The 21,016-nt window shown below is 33.4% G+C and overlaps 1 protein-coding gene across 1 annotated transcript in view; it reads right to left on the bottom strand.

The window, feature by feature from the left end:
- Positions 1-21,016, bottom strand: part of Zbbx (zinc finger B-box domain containing) — a 124,560-nt gene that overhangs the window by 31,439 nt on the left and 72,105 nt on the right. The window contains exons 12-14 of the mRNA XM_026403647.2: positions 20,892-20,971; positions 18,940-19,082; positions 7,082-7,389 (exon numbers count right to left, since the gene is read on the bottom strand). Of these exons, the coding sequence (XP_026259432.2) occupies positions 7,082-7,389; positions 18,940-19,082; positions 20,892-20,971 (531 nt within the window). The remainder of the gene's footprint in view (positions 1-7,081; positions 7,390-18,939; positions 19,083-20,891; positions 20,972-21,016) is intronic.

The raw sequence follows: 21,016 nt of genomic DNA on the forward strand, positions 1-21,016 counted from the left end.
AAATCTGGAAGATTTAAAAAGTCTTGCTTTACATATAGGGAAAGTTATACAAGGTTATGTTTTGTTTTGTCCAAACTCACAAAGCTAACTATTAATAGCCATGAATCCAGAACCAAGGACCTCTGACGGGTTCATGTTTTTCCCAAAGCTACCAGTTAGTCCTTCATTCCTCAGGAAAATTCTACCTCATGAAAATTGAAGAGGGAAATTAAGATCCTTACAACTCAATTTGGATGTCAGGAAATGCTAAGCAAGAACATGAATTTTCTTCTGGACACAATAGATACCTATGTAATTTCTGCCTAGGGAATGGCCTCTCCTAGGATAAAAGGAGATTTTAAAAAAACACTCCAGGTCTCATCATTAGGGTTGAAAAGAAAGTAAATATATTCAAGGGCAAGAATTTTGTCTGCAAACTATAAAGTATCAATTTTTCTGATGTCAACTTTAGAAAGCTCTCCTTACTTTACAGCTCCCCTCTTGGTCACTTTCTGTTTTGTATGTCTACAGCTTTGAGCTCTCTGTTGCTGTGACCCAACACTTTAACTCATTGTAGAAATCAGCCATCTTCTGGAAGATGCTCAGACAGAATCTGGGCCACTCAGACTGAATCCTATTTAAGTGTAAGACAATTTCTATGAAACTATTTACACTTTTTTAATTCCTCACTTAAAATTATGTTGGAGTGCATTAAAATATTTATTTTATTTATAGAAGAGCAATTATCAAGTTGCAGACCCTTAAATCTGTTGAAGACTCTTTTACAATTCTTTGACAGATTCTTCCAACAAAGTATAAACCTTTCAATCCAATATCCCCCATGAGAAAAAGTCAGGCTTTACATACAACTACTTTGCTACAGTCCAGAACTAAGTTCAGACTGACCTAATTGAAATAAACAAGCACCACATAATCCATTTTACCACAGTCACTGTGTTTGATAATTTCAGCAGGTTCAAGCTGGTAAGAACTTTATGTATTCTAGATGTTTAAATGCTTTTCTAGATTGTTAAGTGATCTAGGTTTTGTCAGAATATATTATATTCTGAACAATTTAAAATGTTAAATGGAATAAAACTAGAATGTACACAAACAATATATACCTTTTACTAAATATCTAACCTTAGTGATAAACCTTATAAACTGATGTTGTGGTTTAGATATGAGGTATCCCCCAAAAGCTCATGTGTGAGACAATACAAGAACACTCAGAGATGAAATGATTAGATTGTTAGAGTTGTGACCTAATTGGTGGATTAATCCACTGATATGAATTAACTGGATGGTAACTGTAAGCAGGTAGGGTGTGGATGGAGGGGGAAGCTTACAGGGAAGCGGCTTTCAGGTTATATATTTTATCACTGGTGAGTGGAGTTCTTTCTGCTTTCTAGTTGCCAAGTCCTGAGCTGCTGTCCTCCAACATGCCCTCCCACCATGATGTTCTGCCTCATCTTGGGCCCAGAGCAATGGATTGGCTGATCATGGACTGAGACCTCTGAAACCATGAGTCCCAAATAAACTTTTCCTCCTCTACATTGATCTTCTCAGGTCTTTTTGATCACAGTAATAAAAAAACTAACCAAATCAATCAAATAGGATGGTATGCTCATATAAAAGAAGTAAAAGAACACTGCTGGGAATTGGGGATGCAATATAAGTCATAGGCTTTCTTGACAGAACATGATTAATTGCAGGAAGTGAAGATGAGATACAAGTTACTGAATTAACTACCTAATGGATTAATAACCCATTTCCCTTGGAAACTGGATTGGAAAATGGGCAGGGCCTAATAGGCATGCATGTTTCCTTATTCCTGTTCTATTGAATAGAAAGGAATGACAGGGAAAGCTTTTTACAGTGAATTTATCCAGGAAGACTTGGATAACAGAAGCAGGGAAGGATGAGACACCATTTAGAACCTACTGGTAAAGAAGAGGTCAAAACAGATGCGAATACCTACACAAAAGGAGACTGATATACATGTACAGAGAGAAGGAAATACCTTAGCAGAATAATGAGTTAAATTATTTTAAGGCAATATCCCTGTCCTGATGATATCAAACTCTAGTATCCCTAAACAGTAAAGTTATTCTTTTTTCCATGGAGAGAACTGACTACAAGACTGGAGAAACTCACTGGCATGGTTCATTGGAAAACTGCAGTCTCCTGCAGGTGAAGCTTATTCTCTCCCCTTGGAAATATGAAGGCAAAGGAATATGTAATCCTCTCCAAAACATCACCTGACTATTGATGACATGGACTTGGGACTGTCCTCACCTAAAATTGTGGGTAACCACTGTCTTCCAGAAAAATAGCTAAGGAACAAACATGTTGTACTAAGCCAAGATCAAGATAGTTAGGCTACACTGAATCATTTTAACAACCAGATGGATAATATTAAAAAATTCTCTTTAGGCTCTCGAATAAATCTGTTGAGGATGTTTTCATAAATTTCAATAATGACTTCCTGAACACTTACTCTGTGTAAATCACTGTACTTAATTATGTAATCACTCACCACCTTAACAAAAAGCACATTTTTATATTAGTAATTTCAGAAATCAAATGACAGCAACATTGTAAAATTTTTGTTTTAATTGTGAAGTACTTTTAAAATGTAAATATGACACATAATTTTGTCAAATTAATATGCTCCAGATATTTGTACCACAAAAAACCTTTTAGATTTGTAGATATTTATGTTGACATTAACATATCCTATTCCAATGCATGTTTCTGATTACTATAATTTCTGAGTGTGTTCATAAAAGTTACAATTATCTTAAATGTTTGCAAAAACTGAGCTAGGTTCTCTGGCACTCCTACAATCCTAGCTACTCAGGAGGCTGAGGCAAGAGGATCACTACTTCAAGGCCAGGTCTGCAATTTATTTGAGACCCAGTTTAAACACAGAAAATTTTAAAAAGGGTTGAGGATGTAGCTTAGTATTAGTGTCCCTGGGTTCAACCCAAGTACAGAAAGAAAAAAAATGTCACACTTACACTCTATGTATTTTTTCACAGTTAAATGTTTACATTATATTTTTGATCTGTATCCATTTTTGATCTGTATGATAGAAGTTCCCTTTCTTTCATTTTAACTGGTACATTGGTTTGCATTTTATATAGACTACCAATGATTATATTACCTGTGGTATTTTGTAAAATGTCTTTTATTAGCATGATGGGAGATATACTTTACTAATGATTTGATTTTTTTTCATTTATCAAAAGCTTTATCACATCCATTGAGCTACTGAATTTTTGAGAAAAAGCTAATTGGGTTCCTTTTTCACATAAGTTACTGGATTTGATTTGCTATTATTTTATGACATCTAAATTTGTATTTTGGAAAATAGTCTTTTCCCAGTTTCTCTATTAATGTTATACTAGCCTCAGAAAATAATTGGGGAATTTTCTCTTCTTGTCTATTCTTTATAAGAGGTTGAATAATTTAAATTATCAATTCTTTAATGGCTTATTAAAATTTACCTCCAAAACTTAACTTGACTGTGTCTTCCTTTTTTTTTTAATTTTTGTTTTTTTTATGAAAGGAAGGGAGTTAAGAAGACAATAGATGCATGTCTGCTAGTTGAAATGCTTTTATGGTATCTAGTCCATTTTGTGTTACAACAATAGAATATCATAAAACATGCAATATTTAAAGAAAATAATTTTATTTCTTAAAATTGTGGAGGCTAGAAAGTCATCTAGTGAGAAATTTCACGTTGTATGATTACCTAACCACTTCAAATGTCCTACTTCCCCACTCTAGTCCTATGAATACTGAGCTCCAAACTTGAGCACTTAAGTCATATTTATAAAAAATCTAGTTTTTTTTTTCAAAATTTTTGAAAGTACTGTTTTAATGCTATAAGTAACTAACAATTTGAACATTATATCATTCACTGTTCTGACTTAACATATACTGTTTATTTGTAATTTCTTCATTTTTTTTTTTTTTGGTCAACATGTCCAAACTTAATATGTAGTCTTAATATGGTAGACTTTAGCCTTTTTAAAAACAGCTTCTAATTGCATTGATCTATTTATCACTTTTTGTTTTAGTAATTTCTGTACTTAACATCATTATTTTTTTCTATATCTTTGAGTTTGGTTAATTATCATTGTTTTATTATTTATGAGTCAGGTTCATAACTCATTAATTTTCACTCTATATTTTCTTGCATTTATGGTTACATGTGCTTCATAAACTATAATAGTTACATCCCAAGAAACCCACCATTAAAATGAAAATATTGTAAATTTGAAAATGCATTTAATACATGTAACCTGACAAACATCATAGCTTAGCAACACATCACAATGTAAAGTAACTAACTTTGAGCTACAGCTCAAGGTCACTACCCAGTATTGTGAGCAAATATCATATCAAATATCCAGAAAAAGGACAAAATGCAAAAATTGAAGTATGGTTTCTGCTAATTGCATATAGTTTGGGGTCACATTTAATGTCAAATATTTAAAATTTATTTTATTATTTATTACTTAATCCAAACTTATTTGAATTGTGTTTAATTTTCTTACCATTTTGTTATCAATTTATAATTTATTTTACTGTGGTTGGAAAACACAGTGTCTGATATAATTTCTTTAGGATTTGTTGAGACTTTCTTTGTGTCTTTGTTTTGGCAATGAGTTATAAAACTGTATTTTGTAAATGTTCCATGTGTTTCTGCAAAGAATACACATTTTCTAATTATTACAGGGCTAATACTTTGTCCTGTAAACTGATTTACATTGTTCAAATATTCTCTATTTTCACAAGTTAAAAAATCCTTTTGATTTGATGGGTCTGTCAGTAATATCATGTAATTTTGTCCATTTTTGCTATAATATATCTGAGGTTATATTAATAGATACTTACAAGTTCAGATTTCATTTAATTTTCCTGATAAATAATTCATTTTATATACATTGTAATCCCCTTTGCCTGGTAATTCTTTATTATCTTAAAGTTCTCATTATTTTTTTTAAGTTAGTACTTGTCTTTACTTTCAAACTTTTCCTCATGTTTAATTTTAAATAAGTTTATAGTTTAAAAAACCATCTAGATTGTTTTTATATCCAAACTTAGAATCTGTATCTAACTACAGATTATACAATTTAATCTGTTCACACTTTAATCTGTTCACACCTATTCTAATTGCTTATATGCCTAGACTTATTTCTGTCAACTTATTCTTTCTATTTGTCTTCAAGAACCGTGAAAGGTCTGAAATTTATCCTCTTAGCAAATCTTTACCCTATCTTCTGGCAAAGGATACAAGACTTCTTGGTCAGAGACGATGGAGATTATTATTCAGAGCTAAAGCAGTTGTCTAAGTATCACTAATTTGAAATTGGTATTCCAAGGACCCAATTTCCAGAACAATGTGACAACAACTTGGTAAGGTTAGGCAGACTTACTACTCAGAACTAAAGAATAGGCTCTGTATGCTAGGATGCTTTTCCTATAACCCAGTGCCGTACGAGCAGGTTTTACCAAGTCACCTTCATAATACCCTGTGGTAATTGGGAAATTGGTTTTCTTGTGTTTTATTTGCTGAAATTCATGCTGGGATCATTTGTTTTCACTTGGAAATTGGAAACATAAGCTCTTCTGAGGTGGAACTTTATTTGGGGAATTCTAATGTTGGATAAACTATGGGAAGGTCTTTCTAGAAGAGATTGGGATTTACTTCTATCAGATACATAAGGCTATTATTAATAGAAATGGTTTGACAATGACATTAATCTCTTAACTTGGAGATTTCAAATAAGAAATGCTTATTCAAATATATTGAATAGGTATATAAAGACCTACACTATGTGATTCTGCAACCTGTACACTCAGAAAAATGAGAAATTATACCCCATCTGATTTAAATGTAAAAAAAAAAAAAGATGGGATCCTAATTAGAATAAGTTATATTCCATGTATGTATAATATGAGAGAATACAATCTACTGTTATGTATATCTAAAAAGAACAAATAAAAATTTTAAAATATATTTTAAAAAGACCTACACTAAATGAATGCCTGAGATTTTCATTTTTCACGATAGAAGTTGTATTGATTGAACTACCCCAAAATCCTATATAAATCAGTTTCCCTTCATCTTGTTTTACATGTGATTATTTCTTCTAATGCATTCTTTTAGGGATCTAAGCATTTTTTATTAGAGCATTATAGTTATACATAAGTAGTTGGGTCCATTTTGACAAAATCATACACATGTGGAATTTTATTTCAATGGGATCTAAGTTTTTTCAGAGGTTTCAATTTCTCATTTTACAAAGATACAACATAAGTTACAAAGTGGGCAGAGAAAGCCAATCCCCCAAGAAAAGTAACAGCAACCCAAACAGTCATTCTTCTGTACTTAGGGTTATTATTTCAATCTAGGTTTCTGGAGATACATCTTAAATAATTATTAAAGATTATGAAAATGTTTGACAACCCAACTTCCAAAGAATTTACTATTAATAATCACAATTACTGAAAACCTCTACTATATATCATTAAGGAATAAATTTTAGTCTTAAAATCTGGCAACAATAAAATAATGAGCTACATTATGTTTATCTCCTCTGAAAAGAAACAGACCAAAAAAAAAAAAAATCCACCACCATTTCCTTATTAGTCCTAATTCTGAAAGAATTAATTTCTTTCCCTTATATTATACCACAGAAATTAGTTCTATCTATGTATCTACATTATTTCATTTTGACCAAGATATAACAAAAACCTGTAGGATTTATTATATTAATTGTAAGAATGAATTTCATTTGTAAAAGCAATGGCACTCTTACTATGGTATAGGAGGTGGGCCTTAAAGTATTATTTGTTACAGAAAACAATTTGTTAAAATGGCATTCACCATATTAGATTCTGACCTGTAAGTCATTGAGCTTTATTCTTCATATGAGTTACTCTTCAGCTACCACATGATAATAAAAGGCAGCACATTTTAACTTCAATAGAAAATAACATTTGAAAACATGTTATGTCAAAGTGACATTTTCCTATGAAAATTCCTTATACTAATGTTAATATAATAAACATAATAAAAATTTACCAGTGGTGATTCTGTAGTTTTAGATGCTTCAGAGTTTGGTCTTTCATGAAGATTGCTAGATTCCAAGGATTCTTTGGTGTGTTGAGATAATTTCTCCTCAACAGAAGGTTTATCTAAATCTATATTTAGCAAGGAATCCTTCCTCTCAAGAGATGTACAGGAATCATCAGACTTTTGGTTACTTTCTGTATCTATCTGTTTGTCTTTGAAATTTCCTTTAAAAGAGCTGTTTTCCCCTATTTTTCCAATGTTGAGATAATAAACATCAGGATCCATAACGTTGTCAAAATCTACATATGAAGTTCCTGCTGTTAAAAACACATATTTACAAAAGGTAAAGAGATTCAAATAAATTAATTAATTTAAATGTTAATAAAATAGAAATTTTGTGATAAAAATTTTACCAATTAAGCCTTATTTTATCCAAATTTCTTTCCTGATTGGTTCAGCATCAAAATACTTTTACTATATTTATGTTCATAAATGGCAATCATAATTTACTTATACAGGCAAACATTAGTAATGGGACTAATAGAAGGAGGCAAGATGTTATTTTGCAATGAAATCTTGAAATTAATGCAAAGTTTTATTTTGGTCTGCAGTTCAGATCCCATTTCTCCATCTCTTCTCAGATTTCCAACTGCAATTCATAAGAAGCAAAGCAAATGAAACCATTGTCCACTGTTGCTTTGTCCCATCGACCTAAACAATCAGACCTTTTGCCCATTCAGGGACACCATTTGCCGGGTTGCACGTGACTAAAACACTCAGGGGTCACTCCAGGGAAAGTGGGCTAATTGGGCTGCGCGAAATAACCACACAAGAGACAGAAATACCTTTTTTTTGAGGGGGTGCTGTGACTGCTCCTCTGACCTTAAGGATCCACAGAGAGAAACAGAGAGCACACATGCTGACCCCCTTTACTGAGGAGAAGCTATTCAAATGAGGCAAGGGGTCAGGTTTCAAGGGGCTGAGTCTAGCTTCATGATGTCTGCTGTCAGCAGGTTGACTGACCACCCAAGGGCACAGTAAGAGAAGGGGACACACAAAGTGTGTTTCCATGGAACATTGTATCCCAAACAGGGCAAGGGGTAATATTACAAAGGAACAGGTGAGCATAGCTCCACCCATGGGGCTGTAGGAAGGCATGCCCATGCAGGAAGACACAGTCGCTCACACCCTAAAAGATCCAGGCAATTGACTGGGTTACCTAGGCAATCAGATCACAGAGTGACCTATGAAGATGATGACACACCAATTAGAAGGGGAGACAGATGAAGTTACGTGCTAGTCGGCCTCCCACAGTCCACAATTTACCTCCTTTCCCTAGCATGCTTAGTGATAAGGAGAGGGAAAAGGGAAATCTACCCAGTGAAAGAACAGCAGCAGTTGGAGGCACAGAAAATGTGTAGCTGGGACACCTGCCTCTAGAAAGCTACAAAATGAGCGAGATCATATTAGTCACCCACCTCATTAAGTCTGCTTTAAATAAATCACTTGGTGTAGATAATTGGTTTTCAATCTACTGCACAATGGAATCATGTGAAGGTGCTCTTTAAAATTGACTGTGTATGGGCCTGACCCCAAACCAATTAAATCAGACACTGGAGGTGAAACTCAAGCAAGCACTGGCCTTTTTTCCCCCCTTCCCCTACCAAATTCTTCTAGTGATTATAAAGCACAGACAGAGTGGTGAAATACTGGTTAAGACTTTCTGAAGAAAGACAATTCTTTAATGATTTTTGCATCCCTTTGTTTTTATTATAAATAAAAGTACATATGCTATTTTGGTATTGAATAGAGCTTTATCTGATTATCCCTTACTCTCTTTACAAAACAAATATCTCTATAAATAGACTACCTAAAATAGTAGAGGCTTTGACTAGACTTATCTCTCCAATAATGTGAATTCTGCTTTATATCCCAAAAGATTTCGTTGTTATGCTCAAATGTTTACATTCATGGTAGTTACACATGGTATGTAGAACTTTAACTTCTGACTACCACAGTTCTTAAATATTATGAGAAATAAATAATCTGTACATCAGAAAAATACTTTTATAAAAACATTCTTAAGGCTTCTACGGTAGTACTATACTTCTCTGTTAAAATTATCTGATTTTTATAGAAATTATCTGATTTTTTCATTAGAAAAATAAGCCATTTCTTATGTTGAATTTTCTACAACTACCTTCGATAATATTTTAAGGTTGTAATATTCTACTACAGTCATTGAAATTGAAAAATTGAAAAAATAGTATTTTAATAATGTTTAAAATGCAATGTAGGAAGTCTTTTAAATATTTAACTTAGTCTATTCATGGAAAGCCTGATGCACTGGTGCATGCCTGCAATTCCAGCAGCTCTGGAATCTGAGGCAGCAGGATCATGAGTTCTAAGCCAGCCTCAGCAAAAGTGAGGTGCTAAGCAACTCAGTGAGACCCTGTCTCTAAATAAAGTATAAAAAAATAGGACTGGGATGTGGCTCAGCGATCAAGTGCCCCGAGTTCAATTCTTGGTATCCCCTCCCCTAAAAAAAAGCCCTATTGTATTATAAATATTATGTGTCTTAATTCAATACTCAACAACCAATTATTCTTATGAATCACTTGGGTTGAAGAAGAAAAATCATATGATCATAGTGAAGCATTCTGTTAAAAGCATTTGACAAAATCTAACACCTATGCGTGATAAAAACTCTCAGCCATCTGAAAAGAGAAGAAAACTTCCTTAATTTGATAAAGAACATCTCCAAATGTCTTAACCACTAACCTTATGCTTAATAGTAAGAAACAAGAGCTTTTCTGCTAAGATCAGGAATAAGAAAATAATATCCCTTCCTTCCATTCCTTTTCAACATTGTACTAGAAGTTCTAGTTAATCCAATAAGATGGGGAAAGGAAATGAAGGTACTAAATGATAAGGATATCTGTCTTTATTCCCTGATGACTTGATTGTCCATGTAGAAAATTCTGAAAACATCACCCAAAATCAGGCTTGAATTTATAACCAATTATAGCAATGCTACAGAATATGAGATTAAAGTATGAAAGTCTATCTCTTTCCTATAAACTAGTAATGAATAACTGGATTTAAAACTGAAAACTCAAGAACATTTATATTAGCAACCACCCCCCAAAATAAAATACCTAGGTATAAATCTAATAAAATATGTATAAGGTCTATATGAAGAAAAATATAAGGTTCTAATGAAAGATATCAAATAACTAATTAGACAAATATGTCATGTTTCTGGATAAGAAGATTCAATATTTAAAGATGTCAATTCTGCCCAATTTGATCTGTATATTTCATGTCATCTCAACAAAACTCCTAGTTTAATTTGGTGATCTGTTAATATTGTTCTGCCCCTTAATGGAGATATATTGGAAACTTGCAAGAACACTGTAAGCCTAGAGAGTAAAAACTGTAATGCCTTGGATCTGCAGTTCTAGAAGGGAAAACACATGAACAACATGAAAAAAACAAGGGAAGAAAGTGCCTCATACAAACAAAGATACTATATTATTAGAATTCATGGCCAGCATAACAAAAGAAAGTACAGAGAAGGAGTTCAAGGATACACATAATTAAAGGACGTGAATTAAAGGATGATATGAGAGAGCAAATACAGCAGCGAAAGGCCATTTTGACAATGAGCTACATAAACAAATACAGGAAGCAAAAGATTTCTTCAGTAAGGAGATAGAAGTCCTGAAAACACACACACACACACACACACACACACACACACACACATACACACATTCTTGAAATGAAACAATAAACCAAGTTAAAAACTCAACAGAAAGCACCACCAACAGATTAGATCACTTGAAAAACAGAACTTCAGACAATGAAGACAAAATATATAATCTTGAAAATAATGTTGACCACTGCCGCAGTCTGGCTGGGCACAAATAACCGAACCGCCATAAAGCCTTGTAGATTCAAACAGCAACTCTTTATTCCCCAACTCTCCCCCGCACTGCACACACCACACGGGAACACACTCCCTCCACTGGGCTCCATCCAATCTCTCCGAACCCCCACGAGAACTCACGGGAACTCCACAGTAGCGGGTGCTCCAAGGCAGCAAGAGCTGCCAGACAATAAAGGTCAAATATACAATACACTCAATCCAGCATTACAGCAATTATATATAGCTTAACTCAAATCATCATTTCAATGGTTCGCTGGTGTCACCTTTCAATCATTCCCTCTGGCAAGTGCCAGGCATCATTCTGACTGGGCTGTGGCTCTCAGCAGACCACAGAGTGAACATAGTAAGAAACCCTGAGCAGAACATTCAAGAATTATAGGATAACATAAAAAGACCAAATTTAAGAATTATTGGGATAGAGGAAGGCACGGAGTTCCAAACCAAAGAAATGAACACTCTCTTCAATGAAATAATATCTGAAAATTTTCCAAACATAAAGAATGAATTGGAAAATCAAATACAAGAGGCTTATAGGACACCAAATGTACAAAATCACAACAGATCCACACTAAGACACATAATAATAAAAATGTCTAGCATACAGAATAAGGAGAGAATTTTAAAAGCCGTAAGAGAGAGAAATCAGATTACATATAGGGGAAAACCAGCTAGGATATCTGCAGATTTTTTAACCCAAACCCTGAAAGCTAGAAGATCCTGGAACAACATATACCAAGCTCTGAAAGAAAATGGATATCAACCAAGAATTTTATATCCAGCAAAATTAAACTTTAGATTTGATGATAAAATAAAAACCTTCCATGAGAAACAAAAATTAAAAGAATTTACAACTAGAAAGCCTGCACTACAGAACATACTCAGCAAAATATTCCATGAAGAGAAATTGAAAAACAACAATGAAAATCAGCAAATAAAAATATTACACTAAAGGAAAATCCAATCGAAGGAGAGACCAAGTGTCAAGTTAAATACCAAAAATAAACAAAAATGACCAGGAAATATCTCAGTAATAACCCTGAAGATTAATGGCCTAAACTCACCAATAAAAGGCACAGACTGGAAGACTGGATTAAAAAATACTCAACAACACGCTGAAGCAACTTATCTCATAGGAAAAGACATCCACAAGTCTGTGGTTGAAAGGTGAAAGATTGGGAAAAACATACCACTGACATGGTCTACAGCAAAAAGCAGGGGTTTCCATCCTTATATCAAATAAAGTAAAGATCAAGCCAAAGTTATTTAAAAGGGATAAAGAGGGATATTTCATACTGTTTAAGGGAACCATACATCAACAAGACATAACAATTATAAATATATATGCCCCAAACAATGGAGCATCTACATATATCAAATAAACTTCTCAAGTTCAAGAGTCAAATAGACCACAACACAATAATTCTGGGTGACTTCAGAACACCTCTTACACCACTGGATATATCTTATAAACAAAAGCTAAACAAAGAAACTATAGAACTAAATAATACAATCAATAACTTAGACTTAACAGACATATAGAGAATAGTTCATTGATCAACAAGTAAATACACTTTCTTCGCAGCAATACATGGATTCTTCTCTAAAATAGACCATATGTTATGTCACAAAGCAATGCGTATCATATACAAAAAAGTAGAAATACTACCCTGCATTCTATCAGATCATAATGGAATAAAATTAGAAATCAATGATAAAATTAAAAAATAGAAGCTATTCTAATAACTGGAGACTAACTAATATGCTATTGAATGAATAATGGGTTCCAAAAGACATCAAAGAGAAGATTAAAAAAATTCTTAGAGGTAAGAGAATATTTATACAACATATCAAAATGTCTGGGATACTATGAAGGCAGAACTAAGAGGAAAGTTCATTGCATGAAGTTTATGAAGAAAGAAGAAAAAGTCAAGAAATAAATGACTTAACACTACATCTCAAAATCCTAGAAAAAGAAGAACAAATCAACACCAAAAGCTGTGGTAGACAGGAAATAGTTAAAATAAGAGCTAAAATCAATGAAATTGAAAGAAAAGAAACAATTGAAAAATTTACAAAACAAAAAGATGGTTCTTTGAAAAAATAAATAAAATTGACAGATCTTTAGGCATGCTAACAAATAGGAGAAAGAAAACTCTAATTACTAATATCTGTGTTGAAAAAGGAAATATCACAACAGATACTACAGAAATACAGAAGATAACTAGAAATTATTTTCAAAATTTGTACTCCAATAAAATAGAAAATATTGAAGGCAGTGACAAATTTTCTAAAGTCATATTATTTGCCCAGAGTCAGGATAATATACATAAGTTAAACAGATAATTTCAAGCAATGAAATAGAAGATGCCACCAGAAGCCTACCAACAAAGAAAAGCTCAGGACTGGATGGATAAACAACTGAGTTCTACAAGACCTTCTGTTGAGAGCCACAGCTAAAGGGGCCCCAGCAAACTTCCAGCTGCCAGCTGATGATTGGCTCACAGCGGCCCCAGCAAACTTCTAGCTGCCAACTGATTGGCTCCTCTGAGGTGATGCTCATTGGGCTGTTTCCCCCTGATGGCTTTTTCTGCTCTAAACTTTCTTTCTCTGACTAGCTTGAGAGACCTTCTTTTTTACTTGAATTTTTTCCTCTTTCTGACTAGCTTGAGAGACCTTCTCTTTTACTTGAATTTTTTCCTCTTTCTGACTAGCTCGAGAGACCTTTTTTACTTGAATTTTTTCCTCTGTCTGACTAACTTGAGAGACCTTCTCTTTTACTTGAATTTTTTCCTCTGTCTGACTAGCTCGAGAGACCTTCTCTTTTACTTGAATATTTCTACTATAACTACAATACAACCCAACAAGATAAGTATTTTTGCTGATGGTGTCATAGGTGGTACAATTTTTCCAAAAGGAGCCATCACTGAACTGCTTGCAGAACTTGCCTGGACTATGTATCACTTGTATGCATTGTGAACTCACTTAATATGCATTGTGAACTATCCGTTGGTGCAGCGACTTGTGGGAGTGTTGGGGTATTTTTGCTGATGGTGTCATCAGTGGTACAATTTTTCCAAAAGGAGCTGTCAATTGGCTTGGTGTATCTTCCTCCCTTCTGCTTGTCATGGTTGTTCAACAAAAATTTGGGGGCCAACAGAGGTGAGGCAAAGAACCTCACCCCTCCACTGGTACAAAGACCTATCCACAGGTGTGACTGTATGCTGGACTGGTAGTCAATGACGGGTAAGATCCAATTGCAATGGTACCAACCTAAGACAGGAGGCTGACGCCTTGAGGTCAGCTCATCCGATAATGGGTAAGGACCATATGTACTATTGGACAACCTAAGGCAAGCACGGTCCCTAAGCCATATGCTTGTTGTTTAAACAGAGAGGGGGAGATGTTGAGAGCCACACCTGCCCTTTCAGACCACGGAGCTGCTCATTGGGGGACTTTTTTGGCTCCGCCCATGCGACCCAGCCAATGGGCCTCAAGAGCAGGAGGAGTGGGGGAGGTTGAGAGGTTTGTGGGAAGCCAGTGGTGGAAGTTGGGCTCTGAAGGTTTTCCTGAAGAGCTGTGTGGTTTGGCGTGTGTGTTCTAAAAATAAAGTTTGTTTCTTTTGACAAGTGGCTCCTGAATTGTGCCCAGCTAGCCTGCGGCAACCTTCAAAGAAGAATTAATATCAATATTTCTCAAATTATTTAATGAAATAAAAAAGAGGGAACACTTCTAAATTCATTCTATGAGGCCAATATCATCCTGATTCCAAAACCAGACAAAGACACATCAAAAAAAAAAAAAAGAAAAGAAAACTTCAGACCAATATCTCTAATGAACATACATTCTCAATAAAATTCTTGCAAATTGAGTACAAAAACATATCAAAAAGATAGTACACCATAATCAAAAGGGGTTCATTGCAGGGATGTAAGGTTGATTCAATATATGGAAATCAATAAATATAATTCATCACATCATAAACTTAAAGATAAGAATTATATGATCATCTCATAGATGCAGCAAAAGCATTCAACAAAATATAGCACCCCTTCATTTTCAAAACACTAGAGAAATAGGGATAATACAAACATATCTCAACATCATAAAAGCCATCTATATGCTATGCCCAGGCCAACATCATTCTAAATGGAGAAAAATTGAAGGCATTCCCTCTAAAAACTGGAATAAGACAGGGATGCCCTCTTTCACCACTTCTATTTAACATAGACCTTGAAACACTGGCTAAAGCAATTAGACAGAAGAAAGAATTTAAAGGCATATGCATAGAAAAAGAATAACTCAAATTGGCACTATTGCTGATGATATGATTCTATACCTCGAAGACCCAAGAAATTCCACCAGAAAACTTCTAGAACTAGTAAATGCATTCAACAAAGTAGCAGGATACAAAATCAACACCCATAAATCAGAGGCAGTTCTGTATATAAGTGACAAATCCTCAGAAAGGGAACAAGGAAAACTACCCCATTTACAATAGCATCAAATAAAATAAAATACTTGGGAATCAACTTAATGAAAAAGGTGAAAGTCTTCTACAATGAAAACTACAGAACGCTAAAGAAAGAAATTAGAGAACTCCTTAGAAGATGAAAAGATCTACCTTGTTCTTGAATAGGCAGAATTAATATTGTCAAAATGACCATACTACCAAAAGCACTATACAGATTTAATGCAATTCCGATCAAAATCCCAATGATATTCCTCAAAGAAAAAGAAAAAGCACTCATGGAATTCATCAGGAAAAATAAGAGACCCAGAATAGCTAAAGCAATCATTAGCAGGAAGAGTGAAGTAGGTGGCATCACTATACCAGACCTTAAACTATACTACAGAGCAATAGTAACAAAAAAACAGCATGGTATTGGCACCAAAACAGACTGGTAGACCAATGGTACAGAATAGAGCATAGAGAGACTAACCCACATAATTACACTTATCTTATATTTGACAAAGGCGCCAAAAATCCACATTGGAGAAAAGATAGCCTCTTCAATAAATGGTGCTGTGAAAATTGGAAATCCCAATGGAACAAAATGAAATTAAACCCCTATCTCTCACCATGCACAAAACTCAACTCAAAGTAGATCAAGGACCTAAAAATTAAACCAGAGACCCTGTGTCTAATAGAAGAAAAAGAGGCCCAAATTCCTATTATGTCATATTAGGCCACAACTTTCTTAATAAGATTCCTATATCCAAAGTACATCTATGAAGACACAAATTAGTGTGAAACTACTTTATATACAACCAGAGATATGAAAAAATGTGCCCTATATGTGTAATATGAATTGTAATGCATTCCTCTGTCACATATAATTTTTTTTAAAATTAATTTTAAAAAACATATATCCATCAAAAGATTGTAAAACAACCTAAGTGTACATTGGTAGCAAGCTAGGTAAGCCAGTGAGGTACTTCCATAATGGAATACTACAGGCTATTGAAAAGAATGAATAGCTCTACATATATTAATATGGAAATATCTACAAAATACACTGCCAAGTGACAAGATGTAGAGCTTTATGCACAGTATGAAGGGGTGGGGAGGTATATACAGTAATTGCATATATGTTTATTTATGTGAAGAGTATTTCCAGAAAGATACTTTCAAAATTAGAAACAATGACTGCCTCTGAAGAAGAAAACTTACTTTCACTATATTTCAATGATTTAACTGATAAATTTTGTACCATGTGCATGGACTGTCTATGAAAAACAAACTATTTTAAAAATTAAAAGAAAAAGACTGTTATAGCACAAGAATTAATATCAAGAATCAATAAATGGGATGGATTCAAACTAAAAAGCTTCTTCTCAGCAAAAGAAACAATCAGTGAGGTGAATAGAGAGCCTACTAATTGGAAACAAATACTTACCACATGCACGTCAGATAGAGCACTAGTCTCTAGAATATATAAAGAACTCAAAAATCTTAACATCAAAAAGTCAAATAACCCAATCAATAAATGAGCCAAGGAACTGAATAGACACTTCTCAGAACAAGATATACACTCAATCAACAAATATATGAAAAACTGTTCAACATCTCTAGCAATTACAGAAATGCAAATCAAAACTACTCTAAGATTTCATCTCACTACAGTCAGAATGGTAGTTATTAAGAATACAAGCAACAATAAATGTTGGCAAGGATGTGGGTGAAAAAGTACACTCATACATTGCTGGTGGGGCTGCAAATTGGTGCAGCCAATATGGAAAGCAGTATGGAGAATCTTGGAAAGCTGGGAATGGAACCACCAGATATCCCACTCCTCAGTCTATACTCAAAGGACTTACAAACAGCATATTACAGGGACACAGCCACATCAATGTTTATAGCAGCACAATTCACAATAGCTAAACTGTGGAACCAACCTAGATGTCCTTCAGTAGATGAATGAATAAAGAAAATGTGGTATATATACACAATGGAATATTATTCAGCAATAGAAGAGAATAAAATTATGGCATTTGCAGGTAAATGGATGGAGCTGGAGAATATTATGCTAAATGAAATAAGCCAATCCAAAAACCCAAAGGATAAATGTTTTCTCTGATATGTAGATGCTAACCCATAATAACATAATAATAACAGGGAGGATAGGAGGACTGGAGGAACTTTAGATAGGTCAAGGGGTGGGAGGAGAAGGGAGTGGGGGTATGGGGGTAGGAAAGATGGTGTAATGAGATCGATATCATACCCTAAGTACATGTATGAAGACACAAATAGTGTGACTCTACACTTTGTATACAACCAGAGACATGAAAAATTGTGCTCTATATGTGTATTATGAATTGAAATGCATTCTGCTGTCATGTATAACAAATTAGAATAAATAAATACATAAATTTTTAAAAAATCTTCAAAGTAACACTTATTCCAACTTTTATCTTCACTTTTTTCACAAAGGCAATTGAAACATCATGTGCTATTCTCAGTCAAATAACATTTATTTTCTGGACCAAATTCGGAGCCCTATAATTTTTAAGTTCCAAAGTAGATACAGTTTATACTCAGCCATAACGATTCAGAGGCTTGGTAGTTGAAATAGTAAGACCAGTAAGATTGACACAAGTCTACTTCTATTCTGTACTCTTTCCTGTCAATTGGAAAGTAATCATTAGTTTTACAACAGTTACTTTAAATAATATCCTTCAGTAACTCTCAAAGATTTCATGTAAGTTATATTCATTGTTTTTTATGAAAATTCTAGGTAGATAAAATATAATGTTGAAAAGGAAACCTCAGAATTATCCGATTCTTACATGTTAACTTAGAAAAGTGAAATCTAAGAATGTAAATGATGGTTTCAAGGTGAAACCCTGATTTCCTATCTGGAAAGAAGATAGGAAAGCAAATTCTGACTCACAGGCTAGGATACTTTCCTGTGATCCTCTAAATGATGATCTCACAATCAAAAAAGTGAATCCAGACACTTGCACACAGCATTCTAGAATCCAAAGGAACTACTAGTAATAATAACACTGAAATATAAATAAGATGATTTGTTTAGGTTTATCTCTTACATAAAGTTTTACACTAAATGAAAATATTGTGAGGATATACTTAATATGAGAACCACAGGGTGTCAATCAAGCTGTTGTCACTAAAGCGTTTTTCATGTAATTTCTGAAATGTTAGTTCAGTCCAGAATAACTTTTAGAGAATCCTAAATTGGCTTATTTTTCTTATGAACACAAACACTGTTGCCCATTGTCTAAGAAGACTTATATTTGCTAGAAAATTATATGTTCTCAACCAATTATCTTCTAAGTGCTAAATTTTATGGTTTTAAAATGAACAGAATAATCAGCAAAACTTTTATATACTACAGTATCTTTGGTTTTATTAACATTCATTGTTAATAATATTAAGCAACAATAAAAAAATTACCTTTTAGGTTATCTTCACAATACATGGAGTTGTTTTTCTGACCAAGATTTAAGAGGTCTGTTTTCTCCTCGTTGAAAACATGATTTTGATGGATGTCATTTTCATGTGGAAACCTATTCTGCTGATGATCATGAAACGTACAACTTTCATGTTTAGGGAGAAACACAAAAATAAAGGAAAAGAAAAGATATTTAAGAGCCCCAGTTTACAACAGTTACTTTAACAGTAAATATAGTAAAGCCTTAATGATACAGGATATTTATGTAAATTTAATATTTGTTTTAGCCTTTTTTGGGATATATTCTAACTACTAGTTAACTACTATTAAGCAGTTAACTGGATCAAATTCAATTTAATTACAAATTTTTAATTGAAATTTCCTGTTTCAAAACATTTTGAAATAATTTGATTTCTTACATTCTGTCTTCTAAAGATAAAAAGTTATCTTTCAACTCATTGAAATCTGATGAAATCCAGGTTGGTTTTATTACTAGCTAACCATATTTTGGTATTTATAAGAGTTAAAAGGTAGTAAATGGTATTTAGGTTTTTAATTTTTGATAATGGTTACTATCTATAAACCTAATTATAATTTAAATAGCATTAACTATGACTTGAATAATATATTTAATAATACCTGATGTTTATATAAGCTCTACATGTACCATCATAAAATTCACAGATTGCAAAAGATCCCCCCCCCTTTTTTTTGATCCCATTTTATCACTTAGGATCCCTAGGAGGGAGATAAAGTTAAGGTAATTTTATGAGCACCTTCAAACCAAAGCTGTAAAACTACCAAACCATGACCAGGAATCTTCTCTCCCCCACCTCTAATACTACACACAGGGGTCAAAGCAAAGACATGTGATAACATATATAAAATAATCAAATTAGAAAGCAGAAATACCATTCATTTCCTTAGCAACAAAGTAATGGACAGAAACCTCTTATCTAGTGACCAGAAAAGATTTCTCCTGATAAAAGCATATTTATTCTTAGACATCTGGGTCTATATAGCTGAATAAGGAGCTTTCTGGGGGCAATGGGGGGCAGTGGGGAATCCCTTAGCTATCTAACTGTTGTGAAACACTCTCAGGAGTCTTTAAGTTGATCTGAACAAAGAATAGCTATAGGAACTGCTAAGTAATAACATCATACTAAAGATAATACTTCATAGTAAAAATATGTGAAATCCTAAAGCTTCAACAGCAAAGGGGTAATTCTTTTGAATCTTTTTTTTTAGTTATACATGACAGTGGAATGTATTTTAACATATCATACGTAAATAGAGTATAACTTCCAATTCTTGTAGTTGTACATGATGTGGAATTACACTGGTCATATATTCACATATGAACATAGGAAAGTTATGTCTGATTCATTCTACTATCAACAGCAAAGGGAATTAAGGGTTATTTTTAACATTATTAATGAACAAAAGAAGATATTACTTTTCATTTGGAAGTGATAAAATTCTACAAAACAATTACTAAACCATTATACTTTATTAATTTATCATATTTTAAAGGCTTGTAGGAAATAGTCTACAGTATGGGAATTCTTTTAGACTCAATATAATACTTTACCTAACTTTTATTTAGTATTCATAACAAAATAAAATAAAGAAATCCAAAGAGTATCTTTGGAGAAAAGACTGTCTTACTTGAATTATATCAGGCTTGGTCTGATTTTGAATAACAATTCCTGAATTCAGAAAAATCTATTAAATAGTCCACATGTTAGGCAAGAGTGCAAACTCAACCCTTCAGACCCTTTTCTACTGCTGAATGTTGATAAATACTAGCATTATTGTATACAAATTTAAACATGGCTTAGGAAAATTAACATTTATGTAATGTTTATCACCATGCATTTATCATCTCAAAAGATAGATTATTGTGTGTGTTTGTTTTTTAATAAGCATCCAAAGCAAATTATGGAGATCTTACCTTGGTTGACTGTCTGAATTAGCTAACTCAACTTTGTAAGGCACAATGTCTCCTGATTCTTCAAGTTCCTCTTCATAAGTCTTATTAAATAATAATATTAATACAATATTAGTATATTCAGTAAT

Source organism: Urocitellus parryii, chromosome 2, assembly GCF_045843805.1.
Source record: "Urocitellus parryii isolate mUroPar1 chromosome 2, mUroPar1.hap1, whole genome shotgun sequence".
Taxonomy (NCBI): domain Eukaryota; kingdom Metazoa; phylum Chordata; class Mammalia; order Rodentia; family Sciuridae; genus Urocitellus; species Urocitellus parryii.